The 19,897-nt window shown below is 28.7% G+C and overlaps 2 protein-coding genes across 2 annotated transcripts in view; one reads left to right on the top strand and one right to left on the bottom strand.

Annotated features, from left to right (window-relative positions):
• Positions 1 to 21: 21 nt before the first annotated feature.
• Positions 22 to 3,667, top strand: Raf (Raf oncogene). The gene has a single exon (XM_014437737.3). The coding sequence runs from the start codon at positions 230 to 232 to the stop codon at positions 2,282 to 2,284; it is 2,055 nt and encodes a 684-aa protein (XP_014293223.1). The 5' UTR covers positions 22 to 229; the 3' UTR covers positions 2,285 to 3,667.
• A 14,359-nt stretch (positions 3,668 to 18,026) lies between these two features.
• Positions 18,027 to 19,897, bottom strand: part of ss (spineless) — a gene marked incomplete at its 5' end in the record, with an annotated part of 44,027 nt that continues 42,156 nt past the window's right edge. Inside the window, one exon of the mRNA XM_014437736.3 lies at positions 18,027 to 18,126. Coding sequence (XP_014293222.3) covers positions 18,057 to 18,126 — 70 coding nt within the window. The remainder of the gene's footprint in view (positions 18,127 to 19,897) is intronic.

Raw genomic sequence — 19,897 nt, 5'->3', positions numbered from 1 at the left:
TAGCCTTTCGTTTGGTTAAAAATCGAATCGGCTCGAGTGTTTTTAAAAGTAGATAAAGGCACCTGTTTACTCCTCGATGGTAGCAGTAGACGGCTGTTCGCCGCTGATGGGTGGTAGGATTTTATAAATTTCGAGCCCCTAATCGTAGTATTAATGAATTTATTATCATCAATGAAAAGATAATTAAGGAATTGACATAGCCTGTGTTTTACAAAGTCATAGCTTCAAGATGTCTTCAGAATATGATGAAATAGAAATATTAGAAGATGAATTGAAAAACATACAAAGCGTTATACACTTAACTAGAGAAAATATAGACGCGTTAAATGCCAAGTTCGCAGGTATGCAACACCCACCTCCAATGTATTTATCGGAATATCAGGAGCTAACTAGTAAATTGCATGAGTTAGAGGTGAAGGAGCAACAGTTGAATGAACAGATCAATTTAAGGTTAATTCCTCAGGACTTGAGTGATAGTGACCATAGTGCATATCCTAGTTTGGACAGGGGGCACAGGCCTAGTTTCCAAACATCTTTGAAGAGGGTGGTTAGGGCCCATTTACCTAACCAGCAGAGAACAAGTGTTCAAGTGACACCTGGTCATACAGTGCGTGAAGCTCTAGCAAAAGCGATGAAACTTAGGAATCTGACAGCTGAAATGTGTACCGTGTATTCTAATAATAATAATATTGTAATACCTTGGGATGCAGACATTTCATCAATAGATACAGATGAGATAAGAGTAGAAATTATAGACAATTTTCCTGTTACCAGTATATCTCATAATTTTGTCCGTAAGACATTTTTTTCTCTGGTGTTTTGTGAATGCTGTAGACGATTACTTTTTCAAGGTTTTTATTGTAGGACATGTGGTTACCGTTTTCATCAGCGTTGTGCTGGTGGTGTACCTGCACTTTGTCAACAAGTACGAATGATAGATAATTTCTATCAAATGCTGCTAGCATCTAATCCCGAAAAGTCTGCTGGTATACTTCATATGCCTCAAGGATATACCATGTCAAGGCCTTCGACTCGGAGACACCCTAGGGCACTGGGACATGGTGAAAGGTCTAGTTCTGCTCCCAACGTATGCTTTAATTTAGTCAATCCCAGCGGAACTGATTCGAATCCATTAGACGAACTAGTGACCCTGACAAGTGTTGGCCCTATTATGGCAACCAACAGGCTTCCTCATTCACATTCACAGAGTGCCCAAGCATCTCCAACTAATGCCTTACGACCGTGGAGGCCTAGAGCTCGCTCTGCAGATGAGAGTGCTAATAAGAAGATAAGTAAAGATGGTCCTAGAGAATCGATTGAAGACTGGGAAATACCTGCTGATGAAATCTTGACTGGACAGCGAATAGGTTCAGGATCATTCGGAACAGTTTATAAAGGACATTGGCATGGATCTGTAGCTATTAAAACATTAAATGTTAAGGACCCGACAAGTGCCCAATTACAAGCTTTTAAAAACGAAGTGGCTGTGCTGAGGAAGACCCGCCATGTTAATATCCTCTTATTTATGGGCTATGTAAGTAAACCACAACTTTCTATAGTTACCCAGTGGTGTGAAGGCTCTAGTATTTATAGACACCTTCATGTTCAAGAAACAAAATTTAATTTAGTAACACTTATTGATATTGCTCGACAGACTGCACAGGGGATGGATTACTTACATGCAAAGAATATAATTCATAGAGATTTAAAAAGTAATAACATATTTCTTCATGATATGGTAGTTAAAATAGGCGACTTTGGACTTGCTACTGTGAAAACGAGGTGGTCTGGTGGAAAGCAGTTTCAGCAACCCTCTGGTTCCATTCTGTGGATGGCTCCTGAAGTGATAAGGATGCAGGAAGATACACCTTACAGCTTTCAGTCGGATGTTTATGCATATGGTATTGTTTTATATGAACTTTTGACTGGTCAGCTTCCTTATTCTCACATTAATAATAAAGATGAAATTTTATTTAAAGTCGGTAGAGGATATCTTAGGCCTGATCTTAATAATTTACCTCCTGAAACACCAAAAGCACTTAGGAGGTTATCTGAAGATTGTATTAAATTTAAAAGAGAAGATCGCCCATTATTTCCCCAAATTCTCGCCTCACTCGAAAGCCTTTTACATTCCATACCAAAAATACATAGATCAACTTCTGAACCGTTATTGAATAGAACCCAACTTCAATCAGATGATCTCTTATATGTATGCGCGTCCCCTAAAACTCCGGTCAATACCCAATTTGGAGCGTTCCCATTTTACCAAATTGGCGGTATTTAGTCATTTTTCACATTCCTGATTATTTATTACCTGGCTGGTTATATACCCCAAAAAATTAAATCATGAGTGATATTAACTGGGAAGACATGCTACCTAGGCTATGTGATTTGTAAATTGAAGACCATTATTGTAGGGAAAGATTTTAGAATTATATTAACAGCATATTTTAAATACATAGACACAGAGATTATATTGAGAAATATATAAGATAATAATTGGCTTATAATAAATTGAGAATGTATAGTTATCGAATTGATCTAAGCGATTTGTAAATTGTACAGTGTATGTTTTGACATGAGAGAAATCGCGAGCAATAATTGAATCGTATTGAAAATATAATGTACCTGGTTTAAAATGCGTTTTAAAGCTTAAGCCAATATGATGAGCGATGACATCACTGTTTTCTTGTTCATTTTCTTCAGTGCAATAATACTCTAAACTTATATGTAGTCATATGTTAATTAAAAAGACAGTGATCAATAAAAAAATATATATATCATCTTAGTGTCTCATATTTAAGAATTTTAGGATACAATTCATTTTTGTTTATTTATGAATGAAATTGATGTCTAGACTCTCATTAGTCTTTTGTCATTGTTTAATATTTTGCATATGTGAGTTTGTTGAAAGAATACCTATATGTTGTTAGCGTATTTGTTATATATTGAAGTGCAATTCAAAAGCATAGTGTTATTCACATCGGCAGTTGTTTGTGATAATGTATAAGTCGTATAGGCCTGTTATAACTGAAGCTTATATTGTTAATGAAGTCAAATTATACAGATGATTTTAATCTAAGCTTCTTAGTAAGGCTAAATTGCTTATTTATTTCCTTGTATTAGTGAATAACTTAATTTTAAAATTGATTATTTAATTGTTACTTTTTTTATTTATTTATTTTCTTTTTTAAATATCGAACATGAAAGTGCTATCGGTTTAAACACATTAGACACAATTGTACACATTACAGTATTACTCATATATAATTTTTACTTTATATTAATGTATATTTAATCTATTCCCAGGTAGTTGGGAATTTGCTGTATTACATTTTGTTTAAACGCCAAGGTATACGAGCTCAGAGGCTGAAACCCTTTGTGCTCAATATGGGTGCCAATCCTTATAATCTGATTATTGAATAGTTAGTGTATTCGTCTAATGAACATAACTTTGGTGTCATTGCATATGACAAAATAAATATATGTATGTTATTGACATTATCTTGATAAATATTATATTTGTTAATTGCAATATTGTATTTATTGTTTAAATCATTGGTGAATGAAGACTGCGCCATTAAGAAATTGTAAATAAAACTTTCTATTATTATTTATGCTGATTCCTAGAATTTGCCTCAATAAATTTCAGTTGTTTAAACAAATTGTTCTTTCTTTTCTTTTATCTACTAGTATGTTGCTCATCTAGAATGAAACAATATAATTCAAAAAGTGTCTTATAAAAGTATACTTGTTTGTTGTTTACAGGCATAAAACCTTTTGGTCATCAACGCCTAAAAAAGTATACTTTTAACACCTAAAAGCATGCTTTTACACTTTTTTTTGTGGAGTTTTCTTCATATTTTTTTTTTTAGTTAGAATAATAATGATTTATGAATAGAATCTAATGCTATATTAAACAGAATCACAGTACAAGAGCCAGGGAGAAAAAAAAGGCAGTTATTTCACCCCAATTTTTTATTACTTTAATGAAAACTATGTATAATTACTAGTTAAAATTCATGAGTCTGCTAAGTGTAGATAGGAATTAGAAACTCTAACAGGATATCATTTAAAGTAAAGAAAATTTGCTAAAGTATGAGCCCTAATAGAGCTATTTACATTCAATAGTTTCCGACATAGCTTTTTAAAAAGCAACATTTCATAAAAATTGTACTGAAAAATCAGTGGTTGGTAAATTTATTTTGAGAAATTATATCTCAAAAACCATTCAACGCACAAATTTCTTATTAGCACTCAAATTAATGCCAGTTTAATGTACTATAAAGTAGTTTCTAATGTTTATCTTTGTAGGAGTAGTAGTTTTCATGATATTCAACAAAATAAATTTAAAATATGTTGATTTCTAGTTGTCCAGACAACAATTTTGATTTGTGAAAAAATAAATCTCTGGAACCATAAGATGTACTTATGCCTGCCCGCACTCAAAATAAAGATAATTTAACCTACTATGAAGTAGTTTATGACATGTTTCTTCGTAGAAGTAGTAGTTTTTATGATTTTCACTTGTGAATATGAATTTTGCACTTAAAATTTTGTCTGAACAACTATAAATCAATTAATTTTAGAAAATATCATGAAAACTTCTACTACTGCAAATATAAGTGTCATAAACTACTTTATAGTACGTTCAACTAGCTTTAATTTGAGTGCTGGCAGACATTTTATGGTTTTTGAGATATAGGAGTTATCAATATGAATTCACTAACTTCTGATTTTGTCAGTGCATTTTATATAAAATGTTGCTTCTTAATAAGCTATATCTCAGGAACTATTGATCATAATTAGCTCGATTAGGGTTCATGTTTTAGCAAATTTACTCTGCTTTAAATAATGTTTTCTATTGTTGTTGATAGTTTTAAGGATATTGAGCTCCGATTGAAAAATTAATTTTTTTAATGTTTTGAAACAGCTGTTATTTTTATTCCCCCTATCTGTACTTGATAGACTCATCAATGTTGACTTGTAATTATTCATAATTTTCATTAAAGTAATAAAAAATTGTGGTGAAATAACTGCCTTTTTTCTTCTCTTGGGATCTTATACTATCACTAACCCGGTCATACAATAAAAACAATAAAAAAATAATAAAGTGCTGAGAAAATACTAAGTTCTATAAAACAAAACAACTGACTTTGTAGCTATTTTTAAAAACTTAAAGATGGCTGACTTGTACTAATTATCACTCCACTCTACGGTATTATACTGTCGTAAAATAGTAGAAATATCCAAATGTTTGTCTATAATTAAGAATCACTAGTTTTCTAATTTAATACATTGATTAATTAATTGTTTGAGAGTGGTTTATATTAATAACACCAGCCACAAATGATTCACTTTCATTTACAGACCAATTGCCCATGTCGTGTAATAAAAACTTATAATCTCAATACATGAACAACTATATTTAATTTTTTTCTTCTTACCAAACAATAATATTAACAATAAAACCTATTATTAATATTATTATATCCTATTATATCCTATTATTAATATTATTGTGTTTGGTAAGAAGAAATGTTTTTAAAATAATAGTTGTATTGGGATTATAAGTTTTAATTATGACATGGGCAATTGGCCTGTAAGTGTAAGATGTTTTTTAATGAATTGTGACAAGTCAATAATTGAGGTTGTCTCCTTGATAATAGCCTAAGGGCCGAAACTTAGGAGAATTAAAATAAACTTTGTTGAGAGTAAAGTAGATCAATTGTAGTAGTGTTATTAATTAAGTATAACTTATCTTAGGGAGGTTTTTCATTTTTCCTTTGTTTCTATTAGATTCAGCATAAAAACTGAAGAAACATACACAACTTATAACAACCCTAATATTCATTAAAATCCAACATTGTCCAAAAAATCCATTTTTTACTCAAGTAGTTCCATACAATCTGCCAATCCTTTGCCTTTAAAACCGGTCTGTTACTTATTTCCTCTCCTATTTTCCCCATTTTTATTAGGATTGTCTGGTAGAAGAGGAGGCTCTCTCTGTTGAACTTGAAGGGAATTTAACTTATTATGAATTGCTATATAAGATTTATCTTTGGGGTTCCCTGACACATGCATATTTTTGGCTATTATACTGGCCTCAATTGGCTTTGTTCATCTTTTCTACAGCAATATTTCCTTGTTTCTTACTTATCCGAAACCCTAAAAAGTAATAAACCTTTCTTTATCACTTAACTTCTTACCTTGCGTTCCTCTATCTACTCATTGAACGCCAGAAGTCAACCAATCAATATTAATACTTCATTGCATAGAACTTTTCCTTTGACGAATCCAATTTCTATCCAGGAATATCAGGGTTCTGTTTTATAATGAAAGCTAATAGTATTGGTCCACAAATATATGTATAAAAATAACGTAATAATAACACTAATAATTTTTTTATAATAGGGATGACTATTAGTGATATTACCGGGATTAAAAAGTACTAAAGTACAATTTACTATTGTACAAGTTAGTGTAATTGAATTAAGATAAATCTACAAGAATAATAGTATTAGTTTGTACTTATTATGAAACAGAACCCTGATTATTCTTCACCTCTGAATCCCAATCTCCTGATCAAATGTAAAATTGTTATAGAGACAATCTGATATTTTGAACTTCATAACTAAATGATAAAAAATCATTTTATGTTCATTGTTCTTATTCTAAGGAGACTTAGTCCCAGAGTAAAGACATTTTTTATTTCATATTCTCCCATGAAACATTCTTTCACCATGGGAATTTTTATGGCCTATTTTTATTTTTATTTATACCCCTGTTATTTTACACTTATGTTTTTTCTTTTATTTTTTTCTTTTTGTAACTATAGTGTTTGTATCTTTTTTAGCCCTGACGAAGCCCTGCAACGTGGGGCGAAACGTTGGCTCAATAAAATAGTATAATTATCTACTATTTGAGTTTTTTTTACCGCACCCGGACCATATTCCATTCATCTATACACATGGTCAATCAATAATCTTCCAGTATTTTTATTCTTCATTTTTATGATAAAGGAAATGTTTTTACAAAGTTTGACAAAGAGACCAATTATTTATTTTATTTGGGGGAGAGAGTTTTTAGCACTCTAAAACTAGTGGAGAGTTTCTAGTACCTGTATTTGATGTGGAATGATTGTCAGTAGCCACTTTAAAGACTTTTTTATACTCAAATCATGTGTCTATTAGTCATTCACCAAATTCAGTTTTTGAGATTACTGATTTTTCTTTTTAACTGAGTGCATGATTGGTGGGTCTGAGTGCTATCTATCTTACATTTTGAACTAATTTGTTATTATTTAATAATTTAAAAAAATAAATCTACAACCCACGAAGGGTCAGGTGTGCAGTACTTCGTAAGGAAGTACTGTTACTGGACCAATGGTTGTGCGAGGAGGTGATTTGGTCAGAATCACATTCAACTGCCAGATTTTTACCCAATTAAAGGTGCCAATTCATGAGGTTGAAGAGGGCTTATTATTACTTATTTTATTTTTTTTAAAGTGATCTATTTCCATATAAATGAATAAATAAGTCGGTTATAAAAGCATTATATTGAATGACTGACATGATATGAAAAGTAAAAAAATAATTATATATATATACATATAAATAGTTGACCGTATAATTTAAAATATGAAGAAGATAGTTAGGGTTATGGTAAAAATGAACAAAATAGTTTTCAACTATTTATTGTCCGACATTTTACCCCACATTGTAGGGCTCTTAAAGACAATAGGTCAAACAGACCATTCTGTTTAACCTATCATCTTGAACAGCCTTGATGAAGCTCTACAAAGTGGGGCAAAATGTCAGACAATAAATAGTTGAAAACTATTTTATTCTTTTTTGACTGCAACCCTGGCTATCTTCTTCATATATTAAAAAAATAATTGTTACATCATCTGACAGATCCATCTGTCACATTGTGGGCTGAAAGAAAACATTATAATTAGGAAATCACTTCGGTTTTCCTGGAACCCGCTTTCCTCCTCTCTGACTGGAGGAAGAAGCTTTAAAAGATTGGAAATCCAAATAGCCTATAAATTTTAAGGAACAAACAAAATCAAATGGTTAAAAACTCTAATTATTAATAAAAAATCATTATATGAGCCTTTTAAGTGGTTTAAGCCAAACCTGGAGTTTTGAGATATTCAAAATTTTAAGGGAACTTTTATCAAGTTGTTTGTAAAATAACTTTTTTTTTTAACTAGTCAGTCTCAGACCTCTACCAGCTATTTAAAAGCATTTTAAGTTAATGCACTCAATAAATAATTAATAATTTGTTTATGAAAGTCATTTTTGATCTCAATGGCTCATAAACACTTTTAGAAAATAAAAAAAATTGTTTGAATAATGTTACGTAGCAAATTTTAAATTATGTGAACATATGAAAGTTTTTCAAAAAGAAATAGATGCAATTGACAAAATGAGTTGTATTGGAATATGAATATGGGGTAAATCCGAAATGTAGTACAATAGATATAGAATAGTGATAATGTTCTAAATGAAAGTTTTTTTCATGTCAATATATTAACAAATAAAATAATATATTTTATTTTGAGTCATTTACTGCTGGATGGGTTCTTCATTTATTTAATGAGTTGAAGTGAATAACAGTTCCTTATTAACTTTTTTTATTTTAATTTATCAGTTACAACGTTTTGGGGCCATCTCCCCATCATCCTCATTATGATTATGGTCCTGAAATGTTACTGTTATTTTAAAATAAAGAAATTTAATAAGGAAGAGTTATTCACTACAACTTATTAAATAAAAAAATATATTTTAAAAGAGAAAATTTAGTTATCCTGCAGCTTGGTATTGATCATGTTGACTTATACAGTTTCTGTTGCTGATGAAGTCTCAGATTCATGAATATTGAAGAAAGTTGTAGTATTACATCTTGTGTGAGGGACATCCTTCTTTCACGATCAAGTCAATGGAGGTGCTCCAATCTAGCAGAAAATATTCATATATCTGAGTTTTATATATTATCATTATTATTATCATTGAGTTCATATATCATTGATGAAAAATTTTGAATGAAACTTTCTCTCATTCCTGGAGTTCTGTAATGAACAGAATAAGGGACAGCCTTTATGTTATCGCTTATGTAATATATCTTTTTTTGTTTTTAAAGATATTAATAATTTGTTAAGAATTAAAGCATGAAGACATAATTAAACTCATTTTCATATATTAATTTAATTTCATATATTAAATTAATTAAACTCATTGGAAATATTCATATATCTTAGTTTCATTGATGAAAAATTTTGAATAAAACTTTCTCTCATTTCTGGAGTTCTGTAGTGAACAGACTAAGTTTCGTCACTTGGCATTAAACTTCAAATCAAATACTAAAGTTTCTGTAATGAACGAGTTGTTATGTTTTGGTAGATTTTCATAACTATCAATTTATGCTCATATGTCAGTCCAGTTATTAATTCTAAGCTGAAACCATTGGGGAGGGCTTAATAATTCAAATGCTATTAGCTGAAATATGTACGACTGTACTTAGCAATAATGTTTCATAACATCATCTTGAACTACTATTCTGCTTCATATTTTTGTTAGACAAATGATTTACCTTAAAAAAGCTTTGATAAATTTTAATTCACCAAAAGTAATTCTTTTAATAATTATTTAATCATCAATATACTGGTAAATGAATGAAATTGAAATGGAACTTGTTCAATTTGAAGTTGAACGAACTGCTGAAACCTTCTTTTTTGTTGGTGGCTTTGGAGTAATTAATCGACTTTTATAAAAAAAATTTATGAGGAGAAGATGGTTGGGGTTGTGGTCAGAAAAAGTACACAAATAAATAAAACTTATTTATTTGTGTCTTCTATTAGTATCAACCTACCACTATCTTCTTAATTTATTGTTATGTGTATTTCCAAGTTTGTTTATTATTATTTTTTTTATTGTCTCTGAATTAAGATTGTTATCTTGTTTTGTTTTTAGCCCTGATGAATGCCTGAAATTCAGGTTGAATTGTCGGCAATAAATTTTATTTATTTGTGTATTTTTCTGATTGCACCACCAGTTGATTGACCATCTTCTCATTTTAATCTATGGTTAACTATTTATACCTCATTAAATTTTTTTTTCAGTTATTAGCCATTTATTTATTTACAACCTTTTAGAGGAAGTTTTGAGTTTTAAAGAAAATAAACATTTTTCTGGTCGTAAAACCTTTTTAAACTGCTAGACTTACAGTGTTATTTCCCTAAGGAAGTTAAATTCTTCAGTATTTTCTATAATACAAGATCTCTACTCTGAGGAATCTTGCTACCTTTGAACTAATTAAGAACACACTCATCATCATCAGGATCCTTCAGACTTTTATCCATCCTCGCTAAACAGCTCAAGATTTATTTTTTATTTTTAATAAGTTAACAATAATGTGTTTTAAGCAATACTGAAGTATTTTACACAATCAGACTTTTTCCCATTTCTTTCTCTGCCTGGAGAAAACAAGGCTGCTTTGTTTTTTAATACAACCCATTAGTGCTATAACTTTTTTAAAAAGAAAAAAAAAATTAAATCTCTATCAGTCAGTTGGCATTAAAAAATGAGACTGACCTGAATTATAAAGAATCTTATCAGTCTGACTAAACCTTACTTGTAAATGTGATATTGAAGAGTAAGGAATATCTCTTTTATTTAGAAAATAATACAGATATTAAAAAAACTAAATTTATTGAACCATCCTATAACAACAGATTTTGGAAACATACCTGAAACTATATGGTACTATATTTGTACTATATGGTGCTATATCTGTTCATTCATTTACCAGAAGAACTAATAATAAATATATCAATCACATAGAAAATTAAAAAAGAATTTTTAACTATTTTAAGTTGAAATTGATTGATAAGGTTGCAGTAAATTGTGTAAATTGAATGAAATTAGACTAAGTGAAATAATGGATAAAAATAGGTTGATGGAATAAGATATATTTTGACAAAGGTGAAATAGTCTACCATTTTTTAATGGCATTGTTAGCCGTATATTATAAATAAGATATCCTTGAGAGTGACTAGATTGGCCAAAGCGTAGGAGTTCTAAGAAAATAAACATGAAGCTATATTGATATTTTTTATTATAATTGTTAAACCTTTTCTTTGAACCACAGGAACTTTCTTCGAAATATATTCCTTTTGTTTTAAAATTTTTATCAGAGTTAAAGGAAATAATCTCAAACATTTTCTTGCTTCGGATTCATTATTTTACTTTCTTTGTTTGTTGTTTGTTTCTTTGTTTTTATGAACATTTTAGAAGTTCTTTTAATTCTTTATTATAAATAATTTCTTTGTATACAATTTGAATAATTCATATAATTTTATTGCTGAATTATATTCATACAAGAAGCAACTTCATCATTAAAATAACTATAATTTTAGGCATAAATTTTAAGATGTTCTTTTTTGAATTGAAACCTCATCTTTCTTTCGTTCTTTTTTGAATTGAAATAACCAATCATTTTATAATTAATTAATTTTTTATTAATGTGCCAGACTTATATTAGGTCTAATACTGATCCCACTGCTGTTTAAAAAGTCTGAATGAAAAATGCTGAGAGAAGAAAATGAATTACAAAAAAAAAAAAAAATCAGTTTTCAACTGCTTTAATGTAAATTTTGGATAGATAAAAATCTTTCAATTGTTTCCTTCACTGTTTATGTGTTCTTTTATAAATATATGTAGCCACCCCACTACTATTTACTGGATACCGCTTTACCTACCTCCATAATCATTATGAGCCACCTGGCGTAATATAACTGTCGACATGTGAACCACTAAGATCTTCACTCAACCACCTTATTATTTCTTTAATTACTTTAATTGTACAAAGGAATAACAATTTAATTTGTTGTAATATTCATAAATTAGAATCAATAAAGATTACAATAGAAGCTTTTGATCCAGTAAAAGCTTACATCTTACAGGTAGCATCTCTCGATGGTGTTTAATAGCCCAGAGAGTCGACTAAGCACTAAATTGGCAAACCTTAATGTGAATATTCTCTTCTGGAATTTCTCCTTTTTAAGAGGCAGTGATTAACCATACAAATAGTGAATCAGTAAATTCTAGTGCTATTTTTGGAAATGTATATTGGAATTTTATTTCTCCTCTATCCTTATACCTTTTCTTCCTCATGTAAGAACTTCTGCAGGACTTGCCATTCCCTTCATGACAGAAAGCTTGTTCCATTTGGAGTGAAATTTCCAACCTGTGAGGATTGAAGGTTAGTTCTCATAAAATTCATTCTGTCAATTCATCTCCTAACTTACTGAACATACTTTGTCGAAGGCCTTCTTACCTCTCATCTTCAATTAGAGTCAGAACGAATTAATTATTCACAACCACCTGAACTCATAATATTCTTGTATACACAAACAAATAAATATAAGGAAAATATTTGAAAATGGTTGGGCTCTTAAGTACTTGGTAAATATTTTACCTGAAGTCTATTTTTGTAAGTCTTGGCATAATGGAGATATCCAAAAAGTTTCATCTGCTTCTTAGTTTATAAATAATAAAAAAAGGAACTAGGATTGATAGTAACTGAAGTTCGAAGGATATTGTAAACTTTATTTTAAGAAAAAGGTTTTAAATTAAGAAAAGAGGTTTTTAAGCATTCAGTTTATTAAAGAAAAATGAAGTCTGTAAGAAAGTAATTAGTGAAAGTTTTAATCAACTGTTTATTTATAAATAACCGGAAGAGAGCTTATGAAATATGTACATAGGATATATAATTTTTTTTTTTAATTTTTTAAAATACATTTTGTTCTGTTGAAAGCCTTAATAAGTGTATAAATAATTATGCATTTTGTTTTGACACTGAATGCATTGTGCGAATTACAGCAACTTTGGGCAAATATAATTCATTTATTTTGCGAATAATATTTTACATATTTTATTGTACTTCGATAATTACAAATACATAAATAATAATAAAGCGTACTGCCCAAGTATGCTATTACATTTCAGCTATAGGTTCATTCATACTATAGCTCCGGCTTTCAACATTTCTTTAAAATTTATTTTTTTATCTTTGATTGAAGATTATAAATAATTGCACAAAATATAGACAATGGAATATTTTGATTTTCTCTTTCAGGAAGATATTATTTTTTGTTTAAATCTACACAAATTTACAACATGGACACATAAATTAAATACATTTTAAATTACAATAACTATATAATACAATCACTTTAATAAAAATAATAATACTAAAAATAATTCAACACTTATCACAGAAAAACACACATATAATGATCGTATATTTATACTATCTTGAGAAATATAAATTAAAAAAAAAAATTAGTTTGGGAATTCTATAGAAGAGAAGGAATGAGTATTAGAAGCTCTTGTTGAAAGCATTTTTGTATTTTGAAAATCTTTTGTGTTCCTTGAAGTTTATCTTTGTTCTGAAACAAAAGAAAAAACAATAAAATTAGATTCATACCTTTAAAATCTATTCTGTTAATTATTTGTATTTTTTAAATGTTTATTATATTCATTTGTTGTTTACACTAATAAATTCTCATAGAATGTATTGGTAGTGTTGTTCATAGAAATATTTATTAATTTTTAATGTAGGATTGAAGAAACGATAAACATGTCAAATGAATCAAAAGAAAGAGATATATCATGATGTTAGACCGACGATTTTTCATTACTATAAATGGTTTTAAGTTCATATTTAAAATTCTGACCAATCTACCATTTTAGTTTTTCAGAACTAGATATATTTCATTAAATTAATTTTAAATGAACAGAATTACACATAGAATAGGCACACAGATTTTTAGGATGAGAAAATTAATCCATTTAATTAAAGTATTAATTATTACAAAAATTCAATATATAAAAAGTTTTTTATGCAAAAATATTGAAATTTTTATAATTAAATTATTTTTTTTTAGTTGTAACATTTGTGTATTTATTTAATGAGTTGAAGTGAATAACTCTTCCTTATTAACTTTTTTTATTTTAATTTATTAGTTACAACATTTCGGAGCCTTATTTAGTTTTATGTATATAAAAGTCACAATGTTCCTTATTGATTTCTATTTGTATTATTTTTTATATATGTATGTACTTATTTAATAAAGTAGTGTGCACAGACAACAATGAATATTACTAATTCTTATTGGAAGAAGATAGTTAACCGTATGAAGTAGATTGTAAGAAGATAGTCCGGGTGGCGGTCAATAAAGGTATCAAATTAATTGAAAAAACTATTAATAGTTAACTAATGTTTCACCCCATTTTGAAGGTCTTCGTCAGGACTATCAGATTGAAACAACTGATGTGTTGTCATCTTTGTTTCAATCTGACTTCCCTGACAAAGCCCAGCAAAGTGGGATGGAACGTAGGTTAACATTAAATAGTTTTTTCTATTATTTTATATATTGGTTTTCTTTACTATTTTGATACCTTTATTGACCACCATCTGGGTTATCTTCCTACAATTAGTAATTCTTCTTTTTATGGAGATTTACTTCATATATCTATTTTGGTATAAACAGTAAAACCCACATTAGGGTATCATGGCTGGTTCCCATTTTGACCTATTAATCCAGCCTATAGGTTTAGGTATGGCTGTTTTCAACCAGGGGGTGTGGCATAGGCACTTTAAGATATGAGGGTCCATCCATCAGCTTAGATACATTATTTCCTGAACAGTTTTGGGTTATCAATGGAAATAAACTGTGTAGTAGTTAAAATCCTTGCTTTATTTAATATTTGAAACTTGAAATGTAAAAAAACATTAAACAAATATTTAAACGTTTATAAGAGATCTTGATTTTTGATAAGCAAAGTCATAAATTACTTCTTCGAAGTCTATTTCTTTAAGTAGATTTCTTTCTATCGGTATCAGTGATAAACTGCCCAATCTATCTTGAAGCAATTGTACCTCTCAGTTCATTCTTAATTCATTTTAGGTTATTGATCATAGGAGCTAGGGTGCCCTATGGAGTATCAGACCCTGGGGCCGGGTCCAATAGGCCCTTAATGTAAAGATGGCCAGGTATTTTAAAGGGAATTATTTATTAACAGAAATGTGGACTTTCATGGTTTTATGATTTATGGAGATATTTTATTTTTATTATGGCTTTGAAAAAATGCATAATCCTATAATACTATCCTCTCCCACTCTCTTTGGTAGCCTTACTAATTTGTAGTACAAAAATGACAATTATATAGGTTGGCCGATGTAGGACATGTCACAATCTGAGAAGAGGAGATCAAACACAAAACAAAAGGTATCCTTCCTGCCTGGACCAGCCCCATTAAGACCCCCAAGGAGCACTGCTTCTATATCACTTTTGAAATATTTCCTTAAAACAAGAAGAGGAGGCTTTAAAATAGTTAAATTGAGCAATATTTAAAATGCACCTGAAATTAGAAAAGGCATGGAACCCACCTCTTCCACCCTCCGTGGTAGCCTTACTTATCTGTAGTAGGAAACAGAAAATTATTCTCAAATTTATAGGTTGGTCAATGTACGACGACAAGGAGAGAATTAGACCAAAAAGACAAAGTATGTAAAATGCCTAAATTAATTATCACAGCAAAGTTATTTTTGAAAAGCTCTGTTATTTTCTTTTATTTTTCATCATTCATGAAATTTATAAATACAAAATTTCTCCATATCTGCATGATTAGAATATTTATCTATTTTATTTTCGCTGTCAGTTAACACGTGGCCAGGATTCTACTATACTGTCAATATAATTTCAAAGTAGTGCTTGATTTTATTAAGGAAGGTAATCAATAAATTATTATGAATTATACTCTGAAATACTTGACTTATAAATCTTCCATTTTTCACACAGTTATATAGATTTAATTTTTTTTTTTTTTTAATTTATGCTATAGTAAATTTCATTTCACATTTCAAATATGGAAAAATTTTGTTATTAAAATAGAGTTCCTGTAAAAATTAGGTTTTCAGATTTTTAAATTATTGGGTTTTATGTGTATATAAGCATATCCTCCCCTCAAGGGACAGACTCCTTCATTGATTTTTATCACTAATTAAAATTTTATTTATTTATTGCACAGGGTTAAAATTTTGTAGTTTAATCAAATTTCCGATTTGTTTTATAATAATATCCTAACAAACACAAATTCATTTGATCCTAAACTCTTCACATAGTTTATTAGCTCTCTGAAATTTTGGCCTTTAGACCATTGTTAAGGGGACAACCTAAAATATATGTTATTAACATATAACTCAACTCACTCATAACACATTAATATTTCTTCTAACATACCTTATAATTGATCTGTCATATTCACTGAAATAGTTTCTTACAATGCAGGCTGATTACCCATCAACCATCTTAATCTGAACAATCAACAATCTAAATCTGATTAACCAAGTCAACAATCTTTAAAACAAAAATATTTATCCAATTAATATCTTAATAGTTTCCTTTAAAATTGTATAAAATCATTATCAACTTACAAAACTGTGTATTTTTAATGTATTAATGTAAGTTGATAGCAATTTTGTACAAATTTTAAAGTAAACTGTTATGATATTAATTTGATAAATATATTTTTTTAAATACTGTTGACTTGGGCAATGTGGACTACTTTGTAATAAACTATTTTAGTGAATGTGACAAATCAATTATAAGGTACGTTACAAGAAATATTAGTGTGTTCTATATGAGTTGAATTATATGTTAATAATATGAAAATTTTAGGTTGTTTCCTTGGCCTAAGAGCCGAAATGTCGTTGAGATAATAAACTATGTTGAGAGTTTGGGATCATATGAATTTATATTTTTATTAAAGTTAACTACTCTCAAACAATTAATGAAAATATATTATATTAAAAACTAATTAACCTAATGTTTATTACTATTGTTAATTTTCAGTTCATTCTGTTTTCTTGTGATTATTTTAGGCTGTATTAGTAATATCTATTCTGACATTATTACCTTAGTATATTGGATCTGTTATTTTAAAATTTCTGTTCATTTTAATTATTATTTAGGTTGTAAATGATATTTTAAAACTTATTTAAGACAGTCACATTGACATGAGGGATATAAATACAAGAATGTAGAAGAGATATAAATTTCAACATTTAGTGTGTTATTAGTAATATAAATTAGCAGGTACTTCCAATAAGTAATATTTTTTATTTTTAAAGAGTTTCAATCACAGTTTAATTTTTAATTTTGTGAAATCAAAATAAAAATTTCATTGAAATTGTTGCATTTCAAATTTTTTTAAGGCACTGTGCTATTAATCCCCCAAGGACCTGGGTTCAAATCCGGCTGTGGCAGATAATTATTTATTCTGTTACTGTAGCCATGAGTGAACCCTGTGGATTCACGGAGTCCTTAGGGAAATAAAGGATTTATTTTTAATGAACTTTGAATTGAAATTTGATTAATATTAAGATAATGTAATAAAAATATTCATTATTACATTAACAAAATAAATATATAATAATAAGTTGTAATAAATATTATAACTAATAAAATCCACCATCTTGGGATAGTCTAAAAAAAAAAAAAGATACAAAGCCCAACTCTAAGCACTTCAGACATTAATACTCAGAAATATTTATTAATACAGTGTTATATTTCAATGTCAATTAAATAAAACAGAAGTCACCCTCAGTTATGAGTTAAATATTGTTATTAAATATCAGTTTCTTGTAAGAGTTAGAAGTTTAATTTTTCTGCAATAAAAATAGAATTAACTCCACAACTTTTTATGTATATAGATAAACACTTGAAATCTCCAACATGTGTTGTAGAGGTTAAGATTTTGATTTTTAATTTTTTTTTTTTCATTATTTTTCATTTGATAAACTTGACTAACACCAAGACCATCTTTTTGATTATTAATACGATCAACTATTACATATATAATATAATTTATTTTATATTTGAAGTATTAATATTTATATATATTAATAAATATTGAGTTATAATTATTAATAAAAATTAATAATTCAATACTTACCTGTAGACTATTGATTCAGGAGTGTATTGGTCACCTGAGAGATGGACAGCAAAGGACTCCCGTCCTGCTTATCTGAGGATACCCGCACTCCCCTCCCAATCTAGAAATTAAATTTATTATTTTATTTACTCTAGAAATTTTAACTTTCATTGAATTTAAATAAAAAAATAAACAAAAAACAAAAACAAACTACTCTGGGTTTTTAAAATATCAAATTAGTATGTTAACTTGTGTAAAAAAATAACCCTCTATAAATTACAGCATTTAGTTTTTTTATATATACATTTTACTCATGTAATTCATAATGGTTTTTAATACTTCACACAAATCTTTTTCAATAAATAATTGCTAACGTCTACTTTAGGTAAATAAATAAAAACACTGTGTTGGCTGTGCTAGCGTGAAGTAATTTGTACTGCATAGAAGCAAGCAAAATTATAAAAATAAACAACTTTACCAGATAATTTCTTAAAAAATTACTAGAAAATAATCTAATAATACCTAAATACAATATTTGTTTTCTAGTTCATAGAAACTAAAGCATTCATAACAGAAATCAATAACTACATGAAAGGAAATTACAAAAAAAAAAATTCTCTTATAATATTTCAAATAAAAAACTGATTTATTTATTAAAAAATTAGGAAACAACTCTCCTCTATTATTTTTTAAATAATAATTTATTTTGTCTACTTTTATTTTTAAATGATGTGTTTCTGATGTATAATTGGAAGATTCTAAAAACAAAGCCTTATTTTCTTAAAATGCGACTAAATAGCAATCTGTAAAAGAAAAAGAAAATTTTAATTTTAAGAACAATTTTATATTTATCCTCCATATTATTATCTTGAACAAAATAAGATTTGTTTCATAATGATAGAAGCAGTTAATTCATATTTCGAAACTCATTCTCAATTAGAAATGATAGTTGACTGAATATTTTATCATGTTTTATTACAATTTTTTTTTATTATAAATAAATTTTGTATTTTTTAGAAGTAGTATATTATAGCTTGAATTTTGTAGTACATTTTTAAACTAATCCCCGGCAATCTTAGCAGAGGTGAGAGAGTGGCCTGTTTTCGGCTAGTAGCAGGACATGATTTGCTCCAAAAACACCTCCATCGAATTGGAATTGTAGATTCCCCGAAATGTCCTCTATACAACATGGAAGACATGGATGGGGACCATCTTTTGGCGTGTGTTGGTCTGGAGGATGTTGAGCGGGATGCGGACCAACTAAGAGGAAGAGTAAAATTGTATTGGGCTGCGAGAGGGAAAATGGCGTAATAGCCCACTTCCTGTGGTGTAGAATAAAAAAAAAAAAGAAAAGATCTTGAGAGATATTATTGACATGGTTTGGATTCCAAGTAAAGCATTAGGATTCCTATCTTCATTGGCCTTAGCTATAAAACATTAGGAAGTAAAAATAAATAAATAAGCCTCATATAGAGGATTTTTAATTTATTAATTTTTTTCATCACCACTTAAAGATAATTTCTAGGTCCCCCCTGACTATATTATTAAATTAAGCATGGTATCATACTATTTTGTTTAATAGAATTTTATAGCTGAAGCAAAAATTGTTTCAAAACATCACCTCTTTTTCCTAAACCCACAGAACTAAAATAGTTTTAAATTCCTGCCATCATCTTTAACAAAACAAAAATGTCAAATTTAATTAGACAGGACAAACAAATTTACAGAAATATTAAAATTTTAATCTTTTCACTTAAATTTAAATTTTATATTAGAGACTTAATGCTTTTTTTTTTTTGAAAGGAATATGGTCCGGGTGCGGTCAAGAAAAACTCAAATAGTAGAAATATACTAATTTAATGAGCCAACGTTTCGCCCCACGTTGCAGGGCT

Source organism: Halyomorpha halys, unplaced genomic scaffold (assembly GCF_000696795.3).
Source record: "Halyomorpha halys isolate HHAL.00 unplaced genomic scaffold, Hhal_1.1 Scaffold3509.1, whole genome shotgun sequence".
NCBI lineage: Eukaryota > Metazoa > Arthropoda > Insecta > Hemiptera > Pentatomidae > Halyomorpha > Halyomorpha halys.
The sequence above is the reverse complement of the archived record's forward strand: the minus strand, read 5'-3'. Positions and strand labels throughout refer to the sequence as shown.